At 43.9% G+C, this 22786-nt stretch overlaps 6 protein-coding genes across 12 annotated transcripts; 3 read left to right on the plus strand and 3 right to left on the minus strand.

The window, feature by feature from the left end:
* Positions 1–211: 211 nt before the first annotated feature.
* On the plus strand, positions 212–3834 carry LOC108606979 (fumarate hydratase, mitochondrial). Of its 2 annotated transcripts, none has more exons than XM_017997548.2 (5): positions 212–390; positions 2025–2162; positions 2226–2426; positions 2515–3319; positions 3388–3834. In XM_017997548.2, the coding sequence occupies exons 1-5, from the start codon at positions 310–312 to the stop codon at positions 3648–3650; spliced, it is 1488 nt and encodes a 495-aa protein (XP_017853037.1). In that variant the 5' UTR covers positions 212–309; the 3' UTR covers positions 3651–3834. The 2 variants fall into 2 exon arrangements, with proteins under 2 accessions (XP_017853037.1, XP_017853038.1); XM_017997549.2 differs by lacking the exon at positions 212–390 and adding an exon at positions 1814–1926.
* Positions 3835–3845: 11 nt separating this feature from the next.
* LOC108606980 (probable fumarate hydratase, mitochondrial) lies at positions 3846–5564 on the plus strand. The gene is made up of 3 exons (XM_017997551.2): positions 3846–4081; positions 4166–5174; positions 5229–5564. The coding sequence occupies exons 1-3, from the start codon at positions 3869–3871 to the stop codon at positions 5492–5494; spliced, it is 1488 nt and encodes a 495-aa protein (XP_017853040.1). The 5' UTR covers positions 3846–3868; the 3' UTR covers positions 5495–5564.
* A 725-nt stretch (positions 5565–6289) lies between these two features.
* On the minus strand, positions 6290–8827 carry LOC108605863 (myosin-10). Of its 2 annotated transcripts, none has more exons than XM_017995675.2 (7): positions 8690–8827; positions 8114–8440; positions 7850–8051; positions 7663–7797; positions 7131–7604; positions 7008–7070; positions 6290–6914 (listed from the first exon to the last, which is right to left on the minus strand). In XM_017995675.2, the coding sequence occupies exons 2-7, from the start codon at positions 8428–8430 to the stop codon at positions 6522–6524; spliced, it is 1584 nt and encodes a 527-aa protein (XP_017851164.1). In that variant the 5' UTR covers positions 8431–8440; positions 8690–8827; the 3' UTR covers positions 6290–6521. The 2 variants fall into 2 exon arrangements, with proteins under 2 accessions (XP_017851164.1, XP_017851163.1); XM_017995674.2 differs by having other exon boundaries at positions 8659–8827.
* Positions 8828–9087: 260 nt separating this feature from the next.
* On the plus strand, positions 9088–12433 carry LOC108607083. Of its 2 annotated transcripts, none has more exons than XM_017997703.1 (5): positions 9088–9250; positions 9554–9712; positions 9776–10006; positions 10063–11778; positions 11828–12433. In XM_017997703.1, the coding sequence occupies exons 3-5, from the start codon at positions 9848–9850 to the stop codon at positions 12029–12031; spliced, it is 2079 nt and encodes a 692-aa protein (XP_017853192.1). In that variant the 5' UTR covers positions 9088–9250; positions 9554–9712; positions 9776–9847; the 3' UTR covers positions 12032–12433. The 2 variants fall into 2 exon arrangements, with proteins under 2 accessions (XP_017853192.1, XP_017853193.1); XM_017997704.1 differs by having other exon boundaries at positions 9557–9712.
* A 780-nt stretch (positions 12434–13213) lies between these two features.
* LOC108605347 (diphthine methyltransferase) lies at positions 13214–14306 on the minus strand. Its single transcript, XM_017995016.1, has one exon. The coding sequence runs from the start codon at positions 14300–14302 to the stop codon at positions 13214–13216; it is 1089 nt and encodes a 362-aa protein (XP_017850505.1). The 5' UTR covers positions 14303–14306.
* Positions 14307–14462: 156 nt separating this feature from the next.
* On the minus strand, positions 14463–21954 carry LOC108606656 (mediator of RNA polymerase II transcription subunit 15). Of its 4 annotated transcripts, XM_017996976.1 has the most exons (4): positions 21378–21732; positions 18684–20193; positions 17943–18455; positions 14463–16779 (listed from the first exon to the last, which is right to left on the minus strand). In XM_017996976.1, the coding sequence occupies exons 2-4, from the start codon at positions 19569–19571 to the stop codon at positions 15391–15393; spliced, it is 2790 nt and encodes a 929-aa protein (XP_017852465.1). In that variant the 5' UTR covers positions 19572–20193; positions 21378–21732; the 3' UTR covers positions 14463–15390. The 4 variants fall into 4 exon arrangements, with proteins under 4 accessions (XP_017852465.1, XP_017852462.1, XP_017852464.1 ...); XM_017996973.1 differs by having other exon boundaries at positions 17943–20193; XM_017996977.2 differs by lacking the exon at positions 14463–16779 and adding an exon at positions 17432–17639 and having other exon boundaries at positions 17943–20193; positions 21378–21954.
* Between the last annotated feature and the right edge of the window lie 832 nt (positions 21955–22786).

Raw genomic sequence — 22786 nt, forward strand, 5'->3', positions numbered from 1 at the left:
AAGTGAACAGTCACAATTTATCAAAAAACCTCAGAAATGCACATGTTAGTATTTGAACAGTAGTAGAAATTTTTTTTAGTTGTATTAAATTTAATCGGTTTTAGTGTTTTGTTATAAAATGTTTTGCTAAACGCTTGGCGATGTTTGTGCTTATCGATTCATAGTGTAAGCCCCTATCGATAGGCTCTCGTGCTATTTGTTTTTGTTGTGCTGCCAGCTTGGTCCGCTAGTCGAGGGCGTGCAAAATATACGCGGGTTTTATTTATTTTACAATAATAGTATCTAGTTATATACAAACATCTAACAAATATGGTGCTGCCATTCCTACAACGCTCCACGCTACGTGGCGTGCAACAGTTGACCAAGCCCTGGGCCTGCAGTCTTCGTTTGGTAAGGAGATTTATCGTGCTGCGCTTATGTAATTTTGCACTTTTGCTTTTTGGCTTGCATATGCATCTTGGCCAACCAAAGAATAATTTATTGTTTGAACAATATATGGCTAAAAGGAAATACTCGCAAAGGGCAAAGATGGTTTTGCAACTTGATGGTAGATACAGACAAATGTATATGTTAAGTAGCCGGCATACGCATTTCATAACCACCCATCGAACAGCTAGTATAAAAGCTGCCATTGAGTCTTAAAGTGCATTTAAAATAGACAAAGCCCAACAAATGATGTTGTTATAAGCTTTTTAATTAGTTCTTATTAGGTGTATGTGTGAATTGTTTACAAGTCCAATCAGACTTCGGTGCTCATGCACAGAATAAGAGAATTGTGAATGTATTGGAATGGTATAAAGCATTGCATACTTATGACAAGAGTTTTTTGCTCTGAATCTTATAAAATTGAATGTGGCAAACCAGACTGAGTTTCTCTTAAGTGTGCTCTCAGCATCCCAAAATAAAATTACAGGTTTTTTTTTTATTAACGACAAGGAAAACCGGTTAATTCATAACAATTAAAGCTACTTACGCCGCTAACAGACGCTATTAGGCTCGTGTTAGTTTTGCTTTGCTCTAATTATTGATCACACTCTCTTTCTCTCTCTCTTTCTTTTGTTCTGCATGCCTTTCGCACTTAACTGTGAATTAAGCAAGCACAAGAAATGAAAACAAAATCAAAGAAAAAACATGTGTGTATTTTTGCATTGGCAGGCACGAGCAGCAAAATACTGACGTTGACGCAGCTGTTGGTAATAAAAGCGTCGTCCCCCTGGTAGTTGCCTGTAGCGCCGCGACTTGTTGAGCTTGCTCTTTTGGTAGTTTTTCGCTATAGTCAGCGTTATATACATATTTATGTATATACAGGGTGATTAATTAATTGTTCGGCATTAAGAAATTTATAGCAAATTAAATAAACAAATATTTGTTTTCAGAACAATAGTAAACAAATATTCAATTTGATTAAATCATAGTTTGTTGTGAAAATAATTTAATTTAAAGCCCGTCAGGTCATTGACGCATGTGGTGCGCTATCTTATCAAAAATTCAATTTTCCATAGTAAGTCCTACAGTGCACATCTCACTGGAACGCACAGTTGATGCGCTTCCGTAACTGTAGCTTGGAGTCATTCCATATTCGATAATTGTAATCCATCTGGTAGAAGGCTCGTCGCCATAACTTTTGCTATCCAAACATTTTACTGATTGCGGCGTGTGTTCCAGTTATTAAATTTTATTAAATTAACAGATCAATCTGCATAATAAATCAAATTGACCAGATAGCGTAAATGGAAAAAAAGTTATTACGGTTTTTTTTTGGTGGCCACCCTGTATGCATGTATGTGTGAAATTGCTCGGCTTATCTGAAACTCATTCAGTCGCCTCATTCGCTCGCTCGCTTGGACAAGTCTCACAGTCTTTGCCAGTTCTACTCGCAATCTTGTTGTCATTTTAATTCGGAAGCTTATCGAAGCAGTCACAATGGTGCGCCGCTTGCCAGCTGACAAGCTATTGTATAATTATTATTTGCATAATCTCGGCGCCTTGGACTTACATTGAATTGTTTTACATTTCATTTTCAGGCCTCATCCTCGCAGGAATTTCGTTTGGAGAGCGACACCTTTGGTGAGTTGAAGGTGCCCGCCGATAAGTACTATGGCGCCCAGACCATGCGCTCGCAGATCAACTTTCCCATTGGCGGACCCACGGAACGCATGCCGGTACGCTCTGCACTACTAGCACTACATTTCCAAGTGTAAGCTCACATTTTTGCTTTGCTGTAGAAACCCGTTGTGCAGGCCATGGGCATCTTGAAGAAGGCCGCCGCCGAGGTTAACAAGGAGTTCGGCCTAGATGCCAACCTTAGCGAGGCCATCTCCAAGGCAGCCGATGATGTCATCTCCGGCAAGCTCTACGACGATCACTTTCCACTCGTCATCTGGCAGACCGGCTCGGGCACTCAGAGCAATATGAACGTTAACGAGGTACACGAGTTGCTCTCACACTGCCCAGCTCATGCTCACGCTCTGTCTTTCTCTTTCTCTCTCTCTCTCTCTCTCTCTGTCTGTCTAGGTCATTAGCAATCGCGCCATTGAACTTCTGGGCGGCAAACTGGGCTCGAAGACACCCGTGCATCCCAACGATCATGTAAACAAGTCGCAGAGCTCCAATGATACCTTCCCCACCGCCATACACATCTCGGTGGCTTTGGAGCTGAACAACAACCTTAAGCCTGCCATCAAGATGCTGCACGATGCGCTCGCCGCCAAGTCTAATGAGTTCAAGGATATTATTAAAATCGGTCGCACGCACACCATGGACGCAGTGCCCCTCACACTGGGCCAGGAGTTCAGCGGCTATGCTCAGCAGCTGGCCTATGCGCTGGAGCGCATTGATGCCTGCCTGCCACGTGTCTACGAGCTGGCGCTGGGCGGCACTGCTGTCGGCACAGGTCTGAACACACGCAAGGGCTTTGCAGAGAAGTGCGCTGCCAAGATCGCCCAGCTGACTGGACTGCCCTTCGTGACGGCACCCAACAAGTTCGAAGCGCTGGCCGCACGCGACGCCATGGTGGAGGTGCATGGTGTACTTAATACTATTGCTGTGAGCCTGATGAAGATCGGCAACGACATACGATTTTTGGGCTCTGGACCACGTTGCGGCCTGGGTGAGCTCTCACTGCCAGAGAACGAGCCGGGCAGCTCCATTATGCCGGGCAAGGTGAATCCGACGCAGTGCGAATCGCTTACCATGTTGGCCGCCCAGGTCATGGGCAACCAGGTGGCTGTGACCATTGGTGGCTCCAACGGACACTTTGAACTGAATGTGTTCAAGCCACTGATAGTGTCCAATGTGCTCCGCTCCATACGCCTGCTTTGTAAGTAGTTTTCTTCTCAATCGATTGATTATATTTAATTTCGCATTTACTCGCATGGACACTGACAGCTGACGGCAGTCGCACTTTCACGGGCAACTGCGTCAATGGCATCCAGGCCAACAAGGAGCGCATTGCCAAGATTATGAACGAGTCGTTGATGCTGGTAACTGCGCTGAATCCACACATTGGCTACGACAAGGCGGCAAAGATTGCCAAGACAGCGCACAAGAACGGCACCACGCTCAAGGAGGAGGCCATTAATCTGGGCTATCTCACCGAGGAGCAGTTCAAGGAGTGGGTGCGACCGGAACAGATGCTGGGACCCAAGTAGACCCAAGTAGACCCGAGCACATCTAGTTAGCCTATAAGCCAAAAGTCAGCAACATTTTCCACTTTCACTCGTTTTACACACAGAGGCTTCAGTCTACAATTCGAGCACGAACGGAACGCGTCTAAAAATTAAAAATAATAAAATTCATATGAAAATAAAACTTGCAACTCATTTTCGCTTTGGATTTTAAATTTTCTATTTAAATTTTTTTTTTTTAAATGGCGCATTTTAGCAAGTTAGCATTGGGTCCACGCCTGGGCTGCCGATCCATAAGCGGCTCTAAGATTTTACACAACAAGGGCGACGGCAAGTTCCGCATTGAGAAGGACACCTTTGGCGAGCTCAAGGTGCCCGCGGAGAAGATGTATGGTGCACAGACTATGCGCTCCAAGCTCAACTTTCCCATTGGCGATGCCGCGGAGCGCATGCCGGTAACTCTGCAGATCCTCAAATCTTCATTAGCTTTAGTGCGCTTTATTGTATTGTTTTATTATTAATTTCTGTTATGCTTGCAGCTGCCAGTGATCAAGGCTATGGGCATCTTAAAGAAAGCCTGTGCCGAAGTGAACAAGGACTTTGGCATGGATGCTAAGATCTCGGAGGCAGTATCGAAGGCCTGCGATGAGGTTATATCCGGCAAGCAATACCAACTGGGCAACTTTCCGCTGGTCATCTGGCAAACAGGCTCCGGCACGCAGACCAACATGAACTCCAACGAAGTCATCAGCAATATTGCGATAAAGGCCATGGATGGTGAGCTGGGCTCCAAGAAGCCCGTGCATCCTAATGACCATGTCAACAAATCGCAAAGCTCCAACGACACCTTTCCCACGGCCACGCACATCAGCGTCGCCATGGAGATCAATATGCGTCTAATTCCAGCCATCTCTCATCTGCGTGATGCGCTCTTTTGCAAATCCGAGGACTTCAAGGACATCATTAAGATTGGGCGCACGCATCTGATGGACGCCGTGCCACTCACGCTCGGTCAGGAGTTCAGCGGCTATGCCCATCAGCTGACCAATGGACTGGCTCGCATAGATGCTGCTCTTCCACGTGTCTATGAGCTGGCGCTGGGCGGCACTGCCGTCGGCACGGGCCTCAATGCACCCAAAGGCTTTGCGGAGAAGGTGTCCAAGCGCATTGCCGAGCTGACCTCGCTGCCCTTTGTGATGGCGCCCAACTTCTTTGAGGCGCTGGGCGCTCGCGACGCAATGGTGGAAGTCCATGGCGTACTCAATACTATTGCAGTGAGCCTGATGAAAATTGCCAACGATATACGCTTTCTGGGATCTGGACCACGCTGTGGTCTGGGCGAACTAATGCTGCCCGAGAATGAGCCGGGCAGCTCCATTATGCCGGGCAAGGTGAATCCAACGCAATGCGAATCCCTGACCATGATCTGTGCCCAGGTAATGGGCAACCAGACGGCGGTAACGATTGGCGGCGCCAACGGACACTTTGAATTGAATGTGTTCAAGCCACTGATAGTGTCCAATGTGCTGCGCTCCATACGTTTGCTAGGTAAGTGCGTCCTTAGCATACAAAGTTCTCTTTAACAGGCGCATACTATTGCAGCGGATGGCAGCAAGAGTTTCAGCAAGAATTGTGTGGAGGGCATTGAGCCCAACAAGGAGCGCATTGCCAAAATTATGAACGAGTCGTTGATGCTGGTGACGGCACTGAATCCTCACATTGGCTACGACAAATCAGCAAAGATAGCAAAGACCGCACATGAGAACGGCACCACACTCAAGGAGGAGGCCCTTAAGGCTGGCGTTACAGAGGAGCAGTTCAAGGAGTGGGTGGATCCCAAGAAGATGCTTGGTCCAAAAGAAGTTTAAGAAAATTTTAGAACTTCTTAATTTAAATCAATTCTAAAACAGATTGTCAATGAATAAAATTTATGAAATTGCTTAATACTTAAGCTCTCACAACAACTCCGTCATTATCCTTCCAATTAGAAAAGGACATGCATTCTTATGCTCCGTGGCATCAAATCTATCGGACTGCACACCAGAATATTTAAAATTGCGGAAGCAAAATTTTAAAGCAGCAAGTTCGCTGCTCAAGTCTTTTTTGTTTACATTTTGTAAGGCCAAAAATTACAGTTTTTTAGCTCCCGCTCCTTCGTTATCCTTCCGATTCAAAAAGGACATGCATTTTCGTGTTCCTGGGCACCAAATTTATCGAACTGCATACTAGCATATCCAGGATTGCACAAAAAAATTTTCTGAAAAAAATTACAGGGGTAGAGTCCCAAAAATTGGCCAAAAAACACAAAATGCATCTTTTCTCGGAAACGCTAAGGAGTACAAGGATGTCTTTTGGTGTCCATGTAGTGCTCCTTGAGAGCTTTCAGAATATAAACGATAAAAGTCCTTACAGGAGCCGAGAAAAACAGCTTTTTCCGTATACAGAAAATAGGTCATATCACCCGAATCCATTTCAGGATCAGGACGAAAGCACTATCCGGATCGCTTTTCTAGTTCTAAAGATACTGGGCATTTTGTGGTTTTAGCTACTTTAGTCACTCGTCGAGCAAAAATTAATATTTTAATTAATATTAATATTTTAATGAGTAAGAGAATTTATATATTTTATTGAATTAACGAAAGAACAAATTATTCATGATTTTATATATGATCCGTTAGTATGGATGAGTTAGTGTCTGATGATGATAATAGTGTATTTATAAAGCAAATTACTAACCGCTTAGTATTGCTTATCAAAAACAGTATTGAATAGCAAAATAGTGTACTTTTTGACAATAACTAAGCGCCTGGCTTAGCTAATGCAAAATTAATAAAAGTAGTTTTTTAATATTTTTAAATTTGTAGTAATCAAGTTTTTTTATCTCAATTTACCAAACTATTTTTTCAGATTGGCAAAGAGTTTATCATTATCAGACTTCACAAAAAGACGAGAACGCTTAGCTTTAGGTAAGCCAGTTAGTTCCTTCGAATTTACGTAATCACCGTCAGAGTTCGATTCAAAGTCTGACTGATACGAAGAGATAGGCTGTCTGTTGGAGCGCTTGCCAGCTTTAGTTCGAATATTTCTATTTCTGGCCTGATTTTTAACAGCGACGCTTGTAGCAATATCTCTGATTTCCATAATGCAGCTGGATTCATTAGAAGTTGCCTCAGCCAGATCTGGTGAGTTTAATTCATCTGCTTCTTGTATATTAGCGCTAGCTGCAATTGGCTGTTCTAAAACGCTGCCCAAGCGGCCTATTTTAAACTCTAACTCAGCTATAGTTTTCTATTTATAGAGAAAGAGAGAGAGACAGGAATAAATATATAGTAGACAGATCAATAAAAACAGATTGGAAATTAATATTATGCCATCACTCACACTCTTTTCTTTATCCTGCTTTACAATGTCATTGTAATTTTTCTGCACACTCAAGAGTTCTTGCTGTAAAATGTTAAATATTATATGCTTTTCCAAAAGTTGCAGTTAGTAGTTACGACAAACCTTATGGACCGCTGTCAGAGCATTCAGCTGCTCGACATGCTTGGCTCTTTGATTTTCATAGTCATTTTTGTTATTAGCAGACTCCAGCTCCAAAAGTTGTAGCTTTTGTTGCAATTCATCCACTTGTTCCTTGGATTTCTTCAACTCGGTAGCATAATGTTCCTTGTCGGATGTCGATCGTTCGAATTTAGCTTGCAGCAGTTGGATCTCCTCTTGCTGTTGCTCCCGCTCATTTTTGTACTTTGCTTGCTCACGTAGCAGCACTTGCTCTAGCTCAGTCAATTGTTGAGTCTTTAAATCATAATCTTTAGAAAGCTCCGCTTGTTCCAGCAACTGCATTGAGAGTACATTATTTTCACGTTTCGTATTCTCACACATTTCGTTCATTGCGTCCATTTCGACACGTAAAGATTCTTTTCTGGCACACTCACGGTCACGTGCCTCTATTACATGTTGCAATTCATTTTCTAGAACCTATAATCAGTAAGTAAGCATACATATACATATATACAAGTAAATTAGCTGCAAATACTTGATATGCCTCTTTAGCCTTCTGTGACATTAAATCAAGCTGCAACAGCTCTTGCTCGAATTTGCTGGTCATCTCATTTTTCTGCGCACCCCACAAGTCTCTCTGTGCCACTATCTCGGATTTTAACTGCAAATACTTTTAAATACGGTTTTAATTAGCAAATATTTGTTGAAATACATTTTTGTACCATTTCATCCGCGACTTGTAGTTTCTTGCTTTGTTCCTCAATGACATTGTTCAAAATAACTATATCCTGATCGTAGCCCACCTCCAATGTGACATACTTTGATAAATCGTCGTCGCGTAATTGTTTAAGCGCCTCTGCGTCTTTTTCTATGTTGATGCGTTCCTCTTCAAGCACCTGCAGTAACTTGTCCTGCTCATCAACACTTGAAAATGTAAAACACATGGTTTAGTTATATAAGAAACTATTATAATAAAGTGCGCATACCGTTGTTTTAGCTGGGTAATCTCACAGTCTTTCTCCATCATGCTTAGCGATGTTTCGTTAACCTTGCTAAGCACTTCCTTCGACTGACTCTTACAATTTTGTATTGATGTTTTGTGATACTTCATAAATCTTTTGAGGACATTCTGTGTGCTTAATGAATTTGCGCAGTTAAACAGCTTGTGATTATCTTCGCCATCTGCATTTTTTGTATTATTGCAGGCATTTTGGCACTGCTGCGAGCTGCTGCCGCCTTCCACTCCCTTTGAGTAGGGCTTTGGAAACAAATGTTCATCTCGATTTTTCTCAAATTTTGGCATGTTTGTAGAGCTAGCACAAAATATGATAATTAATAGGTAAAACAAACTGTACAGAACGCTTAATAACGATATCTGCAGTGTCACTGCTAACTTTTTGTTAACTAATTGTCAATTTTCAAAATGGCGTCTATCCGTCTACTAAAAGAATGCCGCGAAAAATGGCGACTTTCTGTCTACTAAAAGAATTTCGCAAAAAAGTTTAAGCAATGTGTGTTAATAAAAATTTACCTGTATATCTTTACTATTTATCAAACTTTACCAATTTTTCGAGCCAAAGAAATTTGCACTTTTAACTGTATTTAATTATTGGTTTCGACGTTTGCTTGCTAGTTCAATTGTATTTAAAATCCCAACGGGTACTAACTGTATCTGCTAAGCCTGCTTATGTTATTTTGGTAAGCACAAGCACTACGGCGCTGCCAGACTGTGATAATCACAGTTTACGCGTTCCTTTTATAATTACGAATCCTGTTCGAATACAAATTAAAATAACCGTTAACAGGTAGTTAGCTTACATTGGAAGTACTTTGACTCGATTCGGTAGTGCTCTTTTATTTAATTCGCGAGCATTATATCGATAAGAAATAAAAAAACAGCTGGCTCTCAGATATCGATTATTTTAGTGAGCATCACTGTGGTGCTAATTGACAGCTGTTTGTCTGTTTTGAGTATTTTCATTGTTTTTATTGTGAGCTTGAGGCTAATTCTAGTTCTGAAGCTACTTTTTTTTTGTTCATTCGGCAGCGTTAATTAACTTTATTAAGCAAAATTATCGCCGTACATTATCTAAGCTTAAACTCCTGTGGATTTACTACAGATGGTAAATATGATTATCTAATTTCCCAATACAAATGCAACAAAGCCGTCAGCGAATTAATAATATCGATGTTTAACCAGTTGCTAACAGCATTCAATTCATAAATACCTGTGTACCATACATGCTTATGTACGTACTATCGTACTTAATTTCCAAAATACTAAAAATGATGAACAAAATCGTAACTGTATAGAAAAAAGCATCAAAAACATTTAAAAAAGAAAACATTTTCATTTTGGGCAACATCTTCTTTTTGAATAGTTATGTACATACATACATTCAAACAAAAATATATATATTTAAAAGCAGCAGTGACGGCGGTCAATTCTACGACGCAAAACCAAAAAATCGACTGACAAAGCGACTATCGAGCTATCGATAGCCGGCGATCATACCTGGAAGGCAGGTGGCGCCGACGACATAAACAGCGAGAAAGACGAGGACGAAACCCCTAAGCAAACCAAGGTGAGATCATGTATGTACACACGGCCTCACTTTCATTTCTCACACATTGAAACTATTTGCTAGGCGTTGGTCGGGTGCGAGTGGTTGTTGTTTGTAAGAGCTACAACAACTGGGTGCAACTACAGTTGGTAAAAGATGTCTGTGAGACTGTTAACCGTGCGACTAGTCAAACATGGTCGCTACGTTTTACGCAGCTATTGGAAACGTGAAATACACTCCAACATTTTGGAACAAAGCCATTTGAAAACGCGAAGCAAGAGAGGCTCTCCCCTAACCTCGGTCAATGTACTGCGGGTAATTAAGCAACATAATTTATAGCCCGCTACTGCCAAACTAATGTAACCTTACAGAATTCAGCCGTACCACCGTCGCCGCCTGTGGCAAATGTGTTGCCGCGTTGCAGTCCACCAAACGCAACCAATAGTGGGCTCTTTCGCTTTGGCCAGCATGCGCGCAAGCTTTTTATTGACAACATATTGAGTCGCGTGACCACCAATTACTCGGAGGAACTGCGAAAGCGTGCGACACGAAAGCTATTTTATGGGGATTCGGCACCATTTTTTGCACTGATCGGCGTCAGTTTGGCAACCGGCTCAGGTGTGCTCAGCAAGGAAGATGAACTAGAAGGAGTCTGCTGGGAAATACGTGAGGCAGCCAGTCGGCTACAAACAGCTTGGAATCACGACGATGTTTCCGATACGCTAAACAGCGACTTTAATATTGATCACTTGGATGTGGGACCGCCCATAGCCAAAGGCTGTGCAGCCGTTGTCTATGCAGCCAATTTTAAACAACATGGTGAGACGAAAACGCCAAGTGAGAGTCCCAGAGCTGCTGCTGCGGTTGGTGGCAATCACTTATCTACTAGCTCCACCAGCTGGAGACCGGAAATGATGTCGCCCTTGCAGAATATGTCTAGATTTGTGCATAATTTCGGTGGCTCTATGGATAATATATATCACTATAGTCAGCCCACGGCAGCGAGCAATTTTGTGGAAGCGGAGGCAGCTGCGGAGAAGCCACAGGCACATCAGACCGAAGAGCAGGAGCAAGTACATCCGCGTGCTAGCAGCAGCTCATTGGAGCGTTATCCATTCGCCTTGAAAATGATGTTCAACTATGATATACAAAGCAACGCGATGTCCATCTTGCGCGCCATGTACAAGGAGACAGTGCCGGCCCGTCAGCGACGCATGAACGCTAGTGCCGAGGAGTGGGAACGTTTATTGGGTAATCAAACGTTAGCGCTGCCGCCGCATCCGAATGTTGTGTGCATGTTTGGTTTCTTTTGCGACCAGGTGCGCAACTTTACCGATGGCCATCTGTTGTATCCCATAGCACAACCGCAGCGCATTAATCCGCATGGATACGGCCGCAATATGTCGCTTTATTTGCTAATGAAGCGTTATGATCATAGCCTGCGTGGGTTGCTGGATGCCAGCGAGCTGAGCACGCGCACTAAGATTCTGCTGCTGGCGCAAATGTTGGAGGCAGTAACTCATCTAAGTCGCCATGGTGTTGCGCATCGCGATCTCAAGTCGGATAATGTGCTTATTGAGCTGCAATCGGATAGCGAAGAGTCTCCCTTGCTGGTGCTCTCCGACTTCGGCTGCTGTCTGGCGGATAAAGTTCATGGACTGCGCATACCGTATGCCTCCAGTGACATTGATAAGGGCGGCAATGCAGCGCTAATGGCTCCCGAGATATTCAATACACAACCTAGTCCCTTTGCTGTGCTCAATTACAGCAAGGCGGATCTATGGGCATGTGGTGCACTTGCCTATGAAATCTTTGGTCAGCCGAATCCTTTCTACTCGGCCAGCGGTGGGTTGGCACACGCCCGTGGTGAACTCAGCTATTCGCTCCGCAATAGTGACTATCGCCAGGAGCAGCTGCCGCCGCTTAGCGATGCTTGTCCGCCGCTGCTGCAGCAGCTGGTCTATAATATATTGAATCCCAATCCGTCGAAGCGCATCAGTCCAGACATAGCGGCCAATGTAATGCAGCTTTTCCTATGGGCACCATCCAACTGGCTGAAGGCGGGCGGCATGCCCAACAGTCCCGAGGTAAGTCCAAGCTCTGCCTAATAGGTAGTGGGTTATAACTCTTTTTTAGATTTTGCAGTGGCTACTAACAATGACTACAAAAATCATGTGCGAGGGACGTCCACAATACGGGGCTGTTGGCGAAAACAGTTATCAGCAGTCGGGACGACGTGCCTATGTGGAGTACTTGCTCATATGCAGCTTCTTGGCGCGCGCACGCTTGCGACGCATACGCGGTGCTCTCAGCTGGATACAAAATGTGGTGTCAGCGTAGATGTAGAGATGTTAGCATAATAGAGTGTTGATGGAGTGGCAAGCAGCAAATGGCAAAAGGCGTGTGATACCTAAATATATTCTATATATATACATATACAAACATAATATTTAAAACAAAATATATACATGCATATATATTTTTTAAAATATGTATTTATAACAATTCAAAATTGGCCGCAAACAAATAAGTAAATTTATATTTTTATAAGCCTTGCGCTCTTCATGCACGTTTTCTTTTGTCCTGTCGTACTGAAAGCTTATAGGAAACTTGCTTACATTTTTTCTTATTATTTACTTATTAATTATTTTAGGTTCTTCATGTAGTTTATGTTGAATAAAATTTGTAATCAAGCTAGCATATCTGAATAAATGTGACCAAAATTCAAGAGCAGTCCCATAATATCTTGAGTTTCATCTAAAAATTGTTTAAGTTGCTCAAAATTATGTCTAGGATATATTGACATGAGCTCATAACGTGTATTATAAATTTTTACTGATAGGCAATGCCGACGTCCGTAGCTAAACTTGTAAATACCAATATTGCTTGCATCGTAAGTGTGTTCAATGCTGCAGCTCAATTGGCTCAGTCTTAAGGCCGCCTTTATGACTTCCAAACTGTTTTTGTTCTCTGTAAGAAAATTTCAATATCTTGTAGCCACTCACTAATATGTTCTTTGCTTGATTTACCCACCTAATGTATTGAAATTGTACTTTATTTGTTTTTCTTTTGCTTTCGCTGCTACCAATTCATCATGCAGCGCAAGGAGACGCTCTGGGAATTCATTTATTAAGTTGTCAATTTTGCTGCTTTGTATTTTCTCTACTGCTGCATTTGTTTTTTCCACATAACTATTTGTGACAGTAAGTGCGTTTTCGATGCGCTCTTCCCAATTTGGTAACAAACTGTTCACATTCATTGTAACTTTTAACAACAAAATTACCACAGCCACTTTCGTAAACGCGCTTATTTTGACGATCGACAAGCCACTGAACCGATGACACACACAGCTGCATTTCTTTATGATCGATGGCTAGTACTTTTACGATAGCTAGTATTTCACTAACGATAGTTTAGTATTTGAATGCACTCAATCAATGAGTATTTCAGTATCGAAAAGCAAAAATTTCAAAAACAAATTATTTGAACAGCAAATGTTTTTAAATATTTTTATTAAAAAAACTACTTTGTTTCCACGCTACTCAAGCACAGCTTGTGGTCATAAAAGGAGCAGGTGGCCATATATAGTAGTTGCTGACCTCCTTCGTCTGTTCTTGTATTCAAAATTGGCGCCCAATCAGCGCCATAACAAATACTCGAGTGCTCCTCATAGGTACCCAGTAGATTAAGCGCACAACCAGACTCGGCTGACTCTAAGCCCACTACACTGAAATTTGTGTACATGCAAGCAGCTAGTATTAAATCCTTTTGTTGCGGATGCGGCTTGAGACGCCAAATGCCCCCATTAAGATTTAACTCGGCAAGAGTACGTTTCATGTTGCGCGTGTCGAACAATCTTAGCTGCTCGTCGTAGCTGCCCGTCAACAACTGGTTCTCATGCTGCGGATGACTCAGTAGGCAGGTGACGCCGGCTCCATGTGCCCGGTTTGTCCAGACACGCTCTTCCTGCTCCGACCGCAAGTCATAGGCATGCAAAAGACCATCGTCGCCCCCACTATACATACGGCTCGGTGACCAGCGATCAAAGGCGCATGTCCATGCCTCAAAGCCATGCGCCTGCCATGTGTGCAGCTTGCTCAAGTCGCCTTGGCTTGTGTACTCCAGTAAATTAATTTGACCCAGCGAGTCCGAGACAAGCAGCTGCAGAGTATGCTCGTTGTCCGGACAGCGCCTCCAGTCTAAAGCTAATGCAAGTACGCCTTCATGTTCTAGTGTGAGAGAATTCCGCTTCTGTAGCCGTCGCTCCTCGTCCAGCAGCTCGTATATTTCAATCTCTCCTAAAGCACTCACTGTGACTAACTGAGGTACGCTGTCAACGCACCACGCTGGCAGCCATTTCATGTCCAATATTGCAGCGGTTTCAACAGTCTGCAGCCTGTCCAGAGCACCGTTGTCGTGATCGAAGGCATAGAGATACACACGCCCCTTACGTGGTTGTTGTTTCTGTGCTGGGTCATTCGTCTCTGTAGACTCCACTAGTTGATAAGTGCCACAAACAAAGTAGACACTATGCTTCTCATCTACAGTGCACCATTCTACTGAATCGGCGGAGTACACAGTGTCCACGCTGTGCAGCGTTGTGAACTTCATATCGAAATGAGTTTAAAAATACTACTAAAATACTACATGCACAGCAATCGATAAGCGCTAGGTTAATATAACACATGCACGACAATCGATAAGCTTAAGAATTCCTAAAAAGATAAGTCAAAGCTGGTTGGATTTTTTATGCAAACTTTCTTATTGCACTTTAACTTTATTTGTATTGTTTTTATTTTCATTCTTTTCAGCTACTCTTTAAAAAATTAATACGTACAGTTCTACTTAGTGCTCGATTTTGTTATGGGCTAGAAATTATGCAATTAGGCTTAATTGTTCACTCTATGCTTACATAGTACATTACACAAATTGGTTATCGGTAATCGCACTACCGTTACATTTGTATCGAAGTTCAATGTGTTTAAAAAATTTAAAAAGTTACCTACATTAACATAGATATTTTGCCTGTTGTCAAATACATTAAATTGTGTGTTTAAATCATTCTCCAAGACAAATTAGCTGCAGTTTGAATTCTGTGTACAATATATATATGTCTGTCTGTGTCTGTGTTTGTGTCGGTGCGCTTCGTTTGCATTTCTCACACTGTACTGGATTTCAAATGAATGATCTCAAGGGTCATACTCTATGTGTAGGGCCCGGTGGATCAACCGTGTGGTTTCGCATATGCGTATGTGTGTGTATGTACAATACGATGACTTATCGCAGTATTGCACGGGCTATAACTATTAAACTAGGCTTAGGCAATAAAGTACATGGTAATTGGTTTACATTGCTAGCAGTTAATGATAAAAAATAATATACATGCATAATGCGAATATATGTATGTAAATCATGTATGCACAGGTGCATACTAACACACATACATATATGTACACATATGAATGCTTTACATGCAAGTACCTCAGATTTGAAATGGCATAAAGCCAACAGAAATTAGCGAGCCTTTGATGATATACAAAGTATCAACACGTCTATCGCTTTCACATAAGATGATTTTGTACAAGCGCCCACAATGGCTTCAAATCTATAGTTAGTATATATATATAATGCATGGATGTGTGTGTGTGTGTGTTGGTTGTCTAAGGATTTGTGGGCCGATTGTGACGCTTTTCCGATACTCATTTGGTCTTCATCACAATGATCGGCTCGAGTATCTTTAACATATCGTTATTCTCTGCCGGGCCACCAGGAGCGCCAGTGCCGCCACTGCCAGCTGCTGACGTCTGTAGTTTACTATATCCCTGCTGATGCTGACTGAGACTGACCAGCCGCTGTTGCTGCTGACTGATGACGATGGTCTCGTGGTGCGGCTGCAGTGCCGTCATTTGCTGCAGCTCATGCTGTTGGAGCTGCAGAGCGGCCAGCTGCTCGTTGGAGGCATCACCATCCAGCTGCGAGTCGGTCTTCACGGCAAAACTATCGCCGCCATCGGTGTCATTATCATAGAGCTGCTCCGTTGTCTCATCCTCTGTCTTGGCATGGAACTCGGCACTAGCGCTGCTGCTTGTGCGTGGCGTATGACTGCGCATGCGTCGCAGTCGCGCATACTCCGCCTGCTTGGAGAGGCGCTCCTTGCGCTCTTCGCTGTTCTCGGTGGCGCGTATTTGGGCGCGCTTGAGACGCGCTCGCTCGCTCAGTTTCTGCAGGCGCACGGAACGCTGTTCGGGCGACTCATTGGCACGCACCGCTCGCTGGTGCGCCGCCATTTTGTCCAGCCGTATACGCTTCTCATCCTCGGTCTCGTATTTAATAGAGCCACTGCGTCGCGGCGTCGACGTTAACTGTACGCCGTTATCGCCATCTGCTGTGGAATGTATGTGGCCGTGATCCAGCGCTGGACGACCACGCCGACCTGTACCGCTGCCCGTCAAATGCGGCACCGCAAGCATCTGATTAAGCTCCTGTTCCAGCAGCGTATTCGCCTTCAGTTGATCCTCAGTACTCGTCAGCAGACTCGTCTTTCGCGGCCGACCACGACCCATCTTGGGGAACTCCTGCACCAGCTGCGTCGTCTGTGGCTGCTGCTGCTGCTGCTGTTGTTGCTGCACCTGTTCCGGCTGACCCAGCCCGGTGACCGTAATCGTGGCATTTGTGCCCGCCGGAGCAGCCAGTATGTTGTACTGACCGGGCGTTGTGGGACTGCTGCCACCGCTGGTTGTGGTAAAGTGCACGGGCGTGAACGGCGGCGGCACCGGATTTGGCCCAATGCCCAACTGGAAGCCATTGTGATACATGGGATAGTAGGCGGTTGTCGCAGTGCCATTGGCACCCGCGTTGGTCACAGTTCCGCCCGTGACTGTGACAGTGCCGCTGCCGCTGGTGGCGCCGCTGCTGTTGGCCGTTGCCGGGAAGGTGGTCAGGTATGGAAATTGGTTGTAGATCTGTGTTGTGGTCGTCGTTTGGCCCGGTTTCAGGTTCTTTTGCTGCTCGGCGGCTGCCACGATGACTTTGGCCTCGTTCTGGGCCAGGCTAACAGACCCGCTGTTGTCGTTCGCCTCATTGCCGGTCTGCTGGCATCAGAGAGAAAGAGAGTGAAAGAGAGAGAAAGGGATAAAGAGAGAAAGAGATAGAGAGAGAGAGAGATATAGATAAGAGAGCAAGAGATGGAGAAGCAGACAGTGCGGCAATGAAAAGAGAATAAATACAAATAAAAAAAATCGAAATTAAGTTAAATATTTCTATTGATTGAGGTTATGTTGATCAGTGCTATTAACCCCCACCAGCGGTCAATTGGTAAACACACAAAATACACAAATCAATAAAAATATCAATAGTGAAATGAATATAGCTAAACATTCTAAGGACTCTTCACAACAGACTGCGTGAGCAGGAGAAAGTGCAAGGCGAGCGAGCGAGCAGAGCTTTCTTGAAATGATTGGACACACACACACACACACAGAGAAAGATTTGAGAAAAATGTCTGTTTGGTTTTTTTTTTGGGCATTACACAAATTGACGTTTTAATTCGCATTCTGGATTATACATACATTATAACGGTATATACAAAGGTTATAAGTTGTTTGTTCGTGTTTTTCGTTTACATGGATAGTTAAGAATATACATATGTATGTGTATACATAGCCTATATAGTAGAGTATGTATGCTCATTCTCATGTATGTATGTATGTGTATGTTTTCTTGTATGCATGTATGTATGTAAGTTAAATTACAGTGCGCTCTCTCTCTCTCTTTTACTCTGCCGCTAGCTGTCTCTTTCGCTTGCTTGCTTGCCTGCCTCCCTCCCTGCCAGCCTGCGCTCTCTTTCTTAGGCTCGCAGCCTCCTCTTCTCTCCTGCTGTCGCCGCCGGCCACTGATGCTGCTGGCGTTCTTGTTCTTGTTGTTGTTGTAGCTGCTGCTGCTGCTTCTTCTTCTTTGCACCACGCAAGTTACAAAATAACAAAATATAGTAGTAATAATATTAACAACAACAATAACAGCAGCAGCAGCAGCAACAACAACAACAAAATAACAACCATTGGCATATTTAGTTGTGCCCTTTGCTTTCTTGTTCTCAATGTTGCTGGCGGCCCGTGACGAGTGGAGAGAGATAGAGAGAGAGAGAGAGAGAGGAGAGAGAGAGAGAGAGGAGAGAGAGTGTGAGTGATTGAAGTGGAGAGTGAAGTAGAAGTGGGGACTCGGACTAGTCTGGTGTCGTTGTCTGCATACGCACCTGAAGTTCCTGCTTCTTGGCGTATTTGTGCTGATAGAACTCGAGCGGATTGCCGATGCTAAAGTGCGGCACATGGGCCTGCAGCTGCAGTTTGCCGCCCTTGCCCGGCTCCTCGCCATAGATTTGCTGCACGAATATGCTGCCCGCCTCGGCGGCACCGCTGCCACCAGCAACGCCATCGATCAGCTGCTGGGCTCCAAGGGAGTAGCGAGGCTGCTGCTGCTGCTGTTGCTGGAGCTGTTGTTGCTGCTGCTGCTGTTGCACTTGTTGTTGCTGCTGTTGCTGCTGCTGCTGCTGGGTCTGCGGCTCCTGCTTGAGCTGCATGGTCGGACGGAGCGCACCGGGCGCTATGAACATGTTCTGGCCCATGTACTCGATAGCCTGGTGCTGCTGATAGGCGGTCGCTGCTGTCACCAGATGCTGCTGCTGCTGCTGCTGTTGATCATCGCCGCCCGCTGTGACGACCGTGCTGCTGGCGCCGGCAACTGTCGGTGCGGAGGAGGAGACGTTGGCCTGGTTTAGATTAATGTTATGCTCGTTATTATTACAGTTGGCTGAGCCGGCGGCCGCGGCAGCAGCCGCAGCTGCGGTCGCCACGGCGAGCACCTGCTGCTGCTGCTGTTGCTGCACTGTTAGCGAATTGGAATTGGTCGAGTTGGTCGATGATGAGGTCGACGACGACGAATTCTGCACCACGCCATGCACCACCTCGTGCTTAAAGAGCTTTTTCTTTTCTCTGACCTTTTTGGCGTAGTCGTTCAGCTTTCTCAGTCTTTCCTTGCGTTCATCCGTGGACTCGCTGGCGATGCGTTGCCTGGCCCGTGCCGCCATCTCCGCCAGTCGAATCTTGCGCTGCTCGGGCGTCTCACTGGCCCGATACATGCGCATGCGTTCGGCCAGCTTGGCCAGACGCTTGGCCCGCTGCTCTGGGGACTCCATGGCGCGTCGCAGACGTTGCCGTGCCGCGTTGCGCACCAGACGCATGGCACGCTCAATATCAGATTCGTTTTGGCGCCGCTGGCGATTTGCTTCTGCGTTGCGAACCAGACGCTTTCGGTATTCATCATCGCTTTCACGCTGTCGTCGCTCGCGCATCCTCTCAGCATTGCGGGCCAAACGGCGCTGGCGTGCCTCGGGACTCTCGTTCCACCGTTGCTGGTGATGATGCTGCTGCTGCTGGGTGAGTTGCTGTTGGGCGGCGGCGGCGGCGTTGGAGCTGACTGTGGAGCTGGGTCCGAGCGGCGTCGGTGGTGGCTGCTGCTTCAGTGAGAGGGGCTGTGAATAAGCGGGTAATGTTATTTGCAATTGTTGCTGATGAAACTGTTGCTGTTGCTGCTGCTGCTGTTGTTGGAGATGGTGTTGATGTTGCTGCTGCTGTTGAAACTGTTGTTGTTGCTGCTGCTGCTGCTGTTGTTGTTGCTGCTGTTGCAATTGCAGTTGCTGCTGTTGATGGGTCGACAGGGGAACCAACAGCGCTGATGGATGCTCGATAAGCAGTCGAGCATTTGGGCCATTTATTGCCAGCACATGGGTGGCGTACTGTTGCTGCTGCTGTTGTTGTTGCTGTTGTTGCTGCTGATGGAGGTCAAGTGTCGGCTCTATCTTTATCCCATTGGGATCTGGTTCCATTATTTGGCAAAACCTGAACAACAATCGAAATTGTCGTCAACCCGTTGCTGTAGCTGTTGCTCTTAATCTTGTTGTTGCCTTTACTGTGGTCTCTGTGTCTGTCTCTGAGTCTGAGGCGCGATCGATTGTCAATTCTGATACCGTCAACGTCAACAATCGGCGATATCCGTATCCCTATCCTGCTGATATCGATAACCGTTGCTACTGCTGCTACTGCTACTGCTACTGTTGCTCGGACGACGTAGAAGACGTAAGCGTTTTGGTCGCCGCATTTAACAGCCGTTATGCGTTTTTTTGTTTCTTTTTGTTTTTGTTTTATCGTCGTCTGCCCCGAGTATTCGTTTGTATGTATTGTACTAGTATTGTGGGGGGGTATTGTAAGGAAGAGTACTGTGGCTAAGGCTGACTTGGTATTGGTCTTGGTATCGATAGATGCCGCCGCTGCTTCGATTTGTATTTGTATATTGGTATTTACATATGTATTTGTATGTGTGTTGCGTTCTCGTTCTCGTTGTTATTGTTTTTGTTTGTTGCTTTGTTACTTTTTGCAGTTCTGCTTCGTTCCGTAGTAGTTATTATATAAAGGAAATGCGCTTAAATATCTTTATCGTAATCGGTATCGCTATTTTTATATACACACGCATACAGATGCAAATACAGTACATACATACATATATGCATTTAAATATATCATATATATGTACATAGAAGTATATGCATGTGTATGTGCGTGTGGCTGAGTGTGTGTATTGGTACTGTTCGTGCAAGTTTTTTTTTTAACAACTTTTAGCTACCGCAATAGATGCTGATGCTGCTGCTTGCTGATGTTCTAACACTCTCTCACTGTCGCTCTTTCTCTGTATTGCATATATATTTATATATATATGTATATGTATATATATATTTTTGCCCTCTTGCTCTCTCTATCTAACTGCTCTCATTCACAAGCGTTATATCTTTTTCGTTGCCGTTTTGCGCATCACCTTTTTTTTATGCTGCTGTCAATCAATTTGCAATATGTTTCTAAACATAAACCGCTACTGGCGTTGACAGTTACTTGCTTCTGCTCTCCCTGACTCCTTGTCGTTTATTTTTGTATGTTCACTTGCTGCTTGCTGTTGACGCTGCTGCTTTGGATTTTGCTGTTGCTGCTCTTCGCTCTTCCTCTTGCCAGAATTGGCTCGCACCGCCTGCACATGCAAATGTCAAAAATCATTCATACACACAGATGGGCAAAACAACAAATAGAATTTACACGTACGGTTTATGTCTCAGCTAAACGAATTGCGCACCTTTAACACACTACTCTCCTCCGATCTACCCCGTCTTAGTTTTTACGCAATTGTTGCAATTGTTTTAGTGCCATAAAATTAGTCTGATGTTGCGTTTGCATTTATTTTCGTTTTTAAGCCCTCGTCTCTTTTTTTTGTAATTAGTCGCAATTTTTAGTGCGTGCGCACGTTTCTTCTTCTTGTTTAATAGTAAATGACAATTGGCGCCGCCGCTGAGCGTTCCAACGAACGAACATACGCTTCCAATGCGCTTTCCAATCGATTTTTCACATGATTATATATACATACACACATACAAAAATATACACACACAGAGAGCGAGAGAGACAGCTAGAGAGAGCGACACGCACACGTATCTAGATACACACACACACACGCATCACCCTGTTAGTATCTATGAGAGTGTGCACGTAAGTATGTTTGTACGTACATACGGTATGTCTGTATGTGTGTATCTTGGACTTTTATAAATATTTTGAAGCCATTTTTACTACAATTGTTGCTTCTGCCTTACTATTTTCAATTAATAATTGATCATTTCATTTAACCGCAACTTCTTGTCGGCATTTGTGCAGCATACACACGCACATACACTGACACAGTTACAATTGCATATCCCAGTACGTTTGTGCATTTATTCACCGCTTATGCATATTCGCTTGTGGCGAGAGTCTCGTGTACAGTGCACATTTCGTTTCACATTTTAACATTTGCGCGCCAACTTGTTATTTCTTGCATATCGCTTAAGTATATGCAAATGTTTTCAAACAGTTGTCCTACAATAAAAAAAACGCGCTAAAATTTCCGGCTCGCAAAAATGCTTGCTCGGCCGTTTTTCTTATAACCAACGCTCACAACAACACATTAAAAAATAAATACAACTGGAATTTGGGAATATTGGATTGGAGTACGTGTGTGTGTATGTATAGGTGGCATCACCGATAAATTCTAAGTGCCACTTCCAGTCCACAAGTGCCATCGATAACATTGCGCGCAAATTCGATAGGCCCCCAATCTAAAATACGATGATTGTGAGAGAGCTGTCCAATTGGCAATTGCAACTGAATCAACTTAGTACAGTTGGCCTAATCAGCTGTTACTGTTGACAGTCAAATGCGAATTCCATCTATAGAAAATGTGAATGCAACTTTTTGTTTTATTTTTTTTGCTCTTTTTAATATTTTTTTGTGTTGTTTTTTTCTTGTTTGTTTGTGTAGTTTTTTTGTTGTTTTTTTCTTTTAAGTGTACACAAAATATTACAATTACATAAAATGTATATTTAATAATTTTACATCAAAACAATGGGATAAAACGAATAAATGAAAACAATTTGAAATTTCGACTAGAACTTAAGTGTTAACTTTAATTTATTATTATTTTTTTGTTGCTCTTTTTAATATTATTTTTTATAATTATTAATTATTCTGGTGTATTTTATATTTGTTGATTTTTGTTTGTTTAATATGTTAAAATTTAGGGCTTTTTTTTTGCAGAGGCGAGTGGGTGGAGGTGTATGGGGTTGCTATAACAATATGTCATGTACATATGTATGTGTGTATATGTGTGTGCACGCTTATGCGTGTGTGCATTCACATAATCCTTTGTAAAGTTTATTTTCATATGAGGTGTGAGGTTATGTGTAATACAGCTTACACACACAGGCACATATGTATGTACGTAGCTTGGGGATGGCTTGTTGGCTGCATAAGGGTGATTCACTAGCTCACTAGCCATCAAAAGCTTTTCGGTGAACACATTCGATAAAAGATCGAACTGCTGCAATGCACCTGTTGCCGCCTTGCTAGAGTCCTATGCTAGTTTTGGGTTGGGCAAACCAATTGCTAAGCAGAACAATTTCAATTCTTGGGCTTCTTTCTGCCTTTGTGAGTCACCCTAATCATGTGCTGATGAGTGTGGGGGCTA

This window comes from Drosophila busckii, chromosome X, assembly GCF_011750605.1.
Source record: "Drosophila busckii strain San Diego stock center, stock number 13000-0081.31 chromosome X, ASM1175060v1, whole genome shotgun sequence".
In the NCBI taxonomy this organism is placed as follows: domain Eukaryota; kingdom Metazoa; phylum Arthropoda; class Insecta; order Diptera; family Drosophilidae; genus Drosophila; species Drosophila busckii.

Excerpts from the sequence above, each read along its gene's own strand:
- LOC108606979 (XM_017997548.2), top strand. The coding sequence starts at position 310 with ATGGTGCTGCCATTCCTACAACGCTCCACGCTACGTGGCGTGCAACAG. Across the intron at positions 391-2,024 it reads GGGCCTGCAGTCTTCGTTTG|GCCTCATCCTCGCAGGAATT; the intron begins GTAAGGAGATTT and ends TTTCATTTTCAG. Across the intron at positions 2,163-2,225 it reads GACCCACGGAACGCATGCCG|AAACCCGTTGTGCAGGCCAT; the intron begins GTACGCTCTGCA and ends GCTTTGCTGTAG.
- LOC108606980 (XM_017997551.2), top strand. The coding sequence starts at position 3,869 with ATGGCGCATTTTAGCAAGTTAGCATTGGGTCCACGCCTGGGCTGCCGA. Across the intron at positions 4,082-4,165 it reads ATGCCGCGGAGCGCATGCCG|CTGCCAGTGATCAAGGCTAT; the intron begins GTAACTCTGCAG and ends TTATGCTTGCAG. Across the intron at positions 5,175-5,228 it reads GCGCTCCATACGTTTGCTAG|CGGATGGCAGCAAGAGTTTC; the intron begins GTAAGTGCGTCC and ends ATACTATTGCAG.
- LOC108605863 (XM_017995675.2), bottom strand. The coding sequence starts at position 8,430 with ATGCCAAAATTTGAGAAAAATCGAGATGAACATTTGTTTCCAAAGCCC. Across the intron at positions 8,052-8,113 it reads ATTACCCAGCTAAAACAACG|TGTTGATGAGCAGGACAAGT; the intron begins GTATGCGCACTT and ends TACATTTTCAAG. Across the intron at positions 7,605-7,662 it reads AGGCTAAAGAGGCATATCAA|GTTCTAGAAAATGAATTGCA; the intron begins GTATTTGCAGCT and ends TACTGATTATAG.
- LOC108607083 (XM_017997703.1), top strand. The coding sequence starts at position 9,848 with ATGTCTGTGAGACTGTTAACCGTGCGACTAGTCAAACATGGTCGCTAC. Across the intron at positions 10,007-10,062 it reads CCTCGGTCAATGTACTGCGG|AATTCAGCCGTACCACCGTC; the intron begins GTAATTAAGCAA and ends GTAACCTTACAG. Across the intron at positions 11,779-11,827 it reads GCATGCCCAACAGTCCCGAG|ATTTTGCAGTGGCTACTAAC; the intron begins GTAAGTCCAAGC and ends ACTCTTTTTTAG.
- LOC108605347 (XM_017995016.1), bottom strand. The coding sequence starts at position 14,302 with ATGAAGTTCACAACGCTGCACAGCGTGGACACTGTGTACTCCGCCGAT.
- LOC108606656 (XM_017996973.1), bottom strand. The coding sequence starts at position 19,571 with ATGGAACCAGATCCCAATGGGATAAAGATAGAGCCGACACTTGACCTC. Across the intron at positions 16,780-17,942 it reads CCAAGAAGCAGGAACTTCAG|ACCGGCAATGAGGCGAACGA; the intron begins GTGCGTATGCAG and ends TGATGCCAGCAG.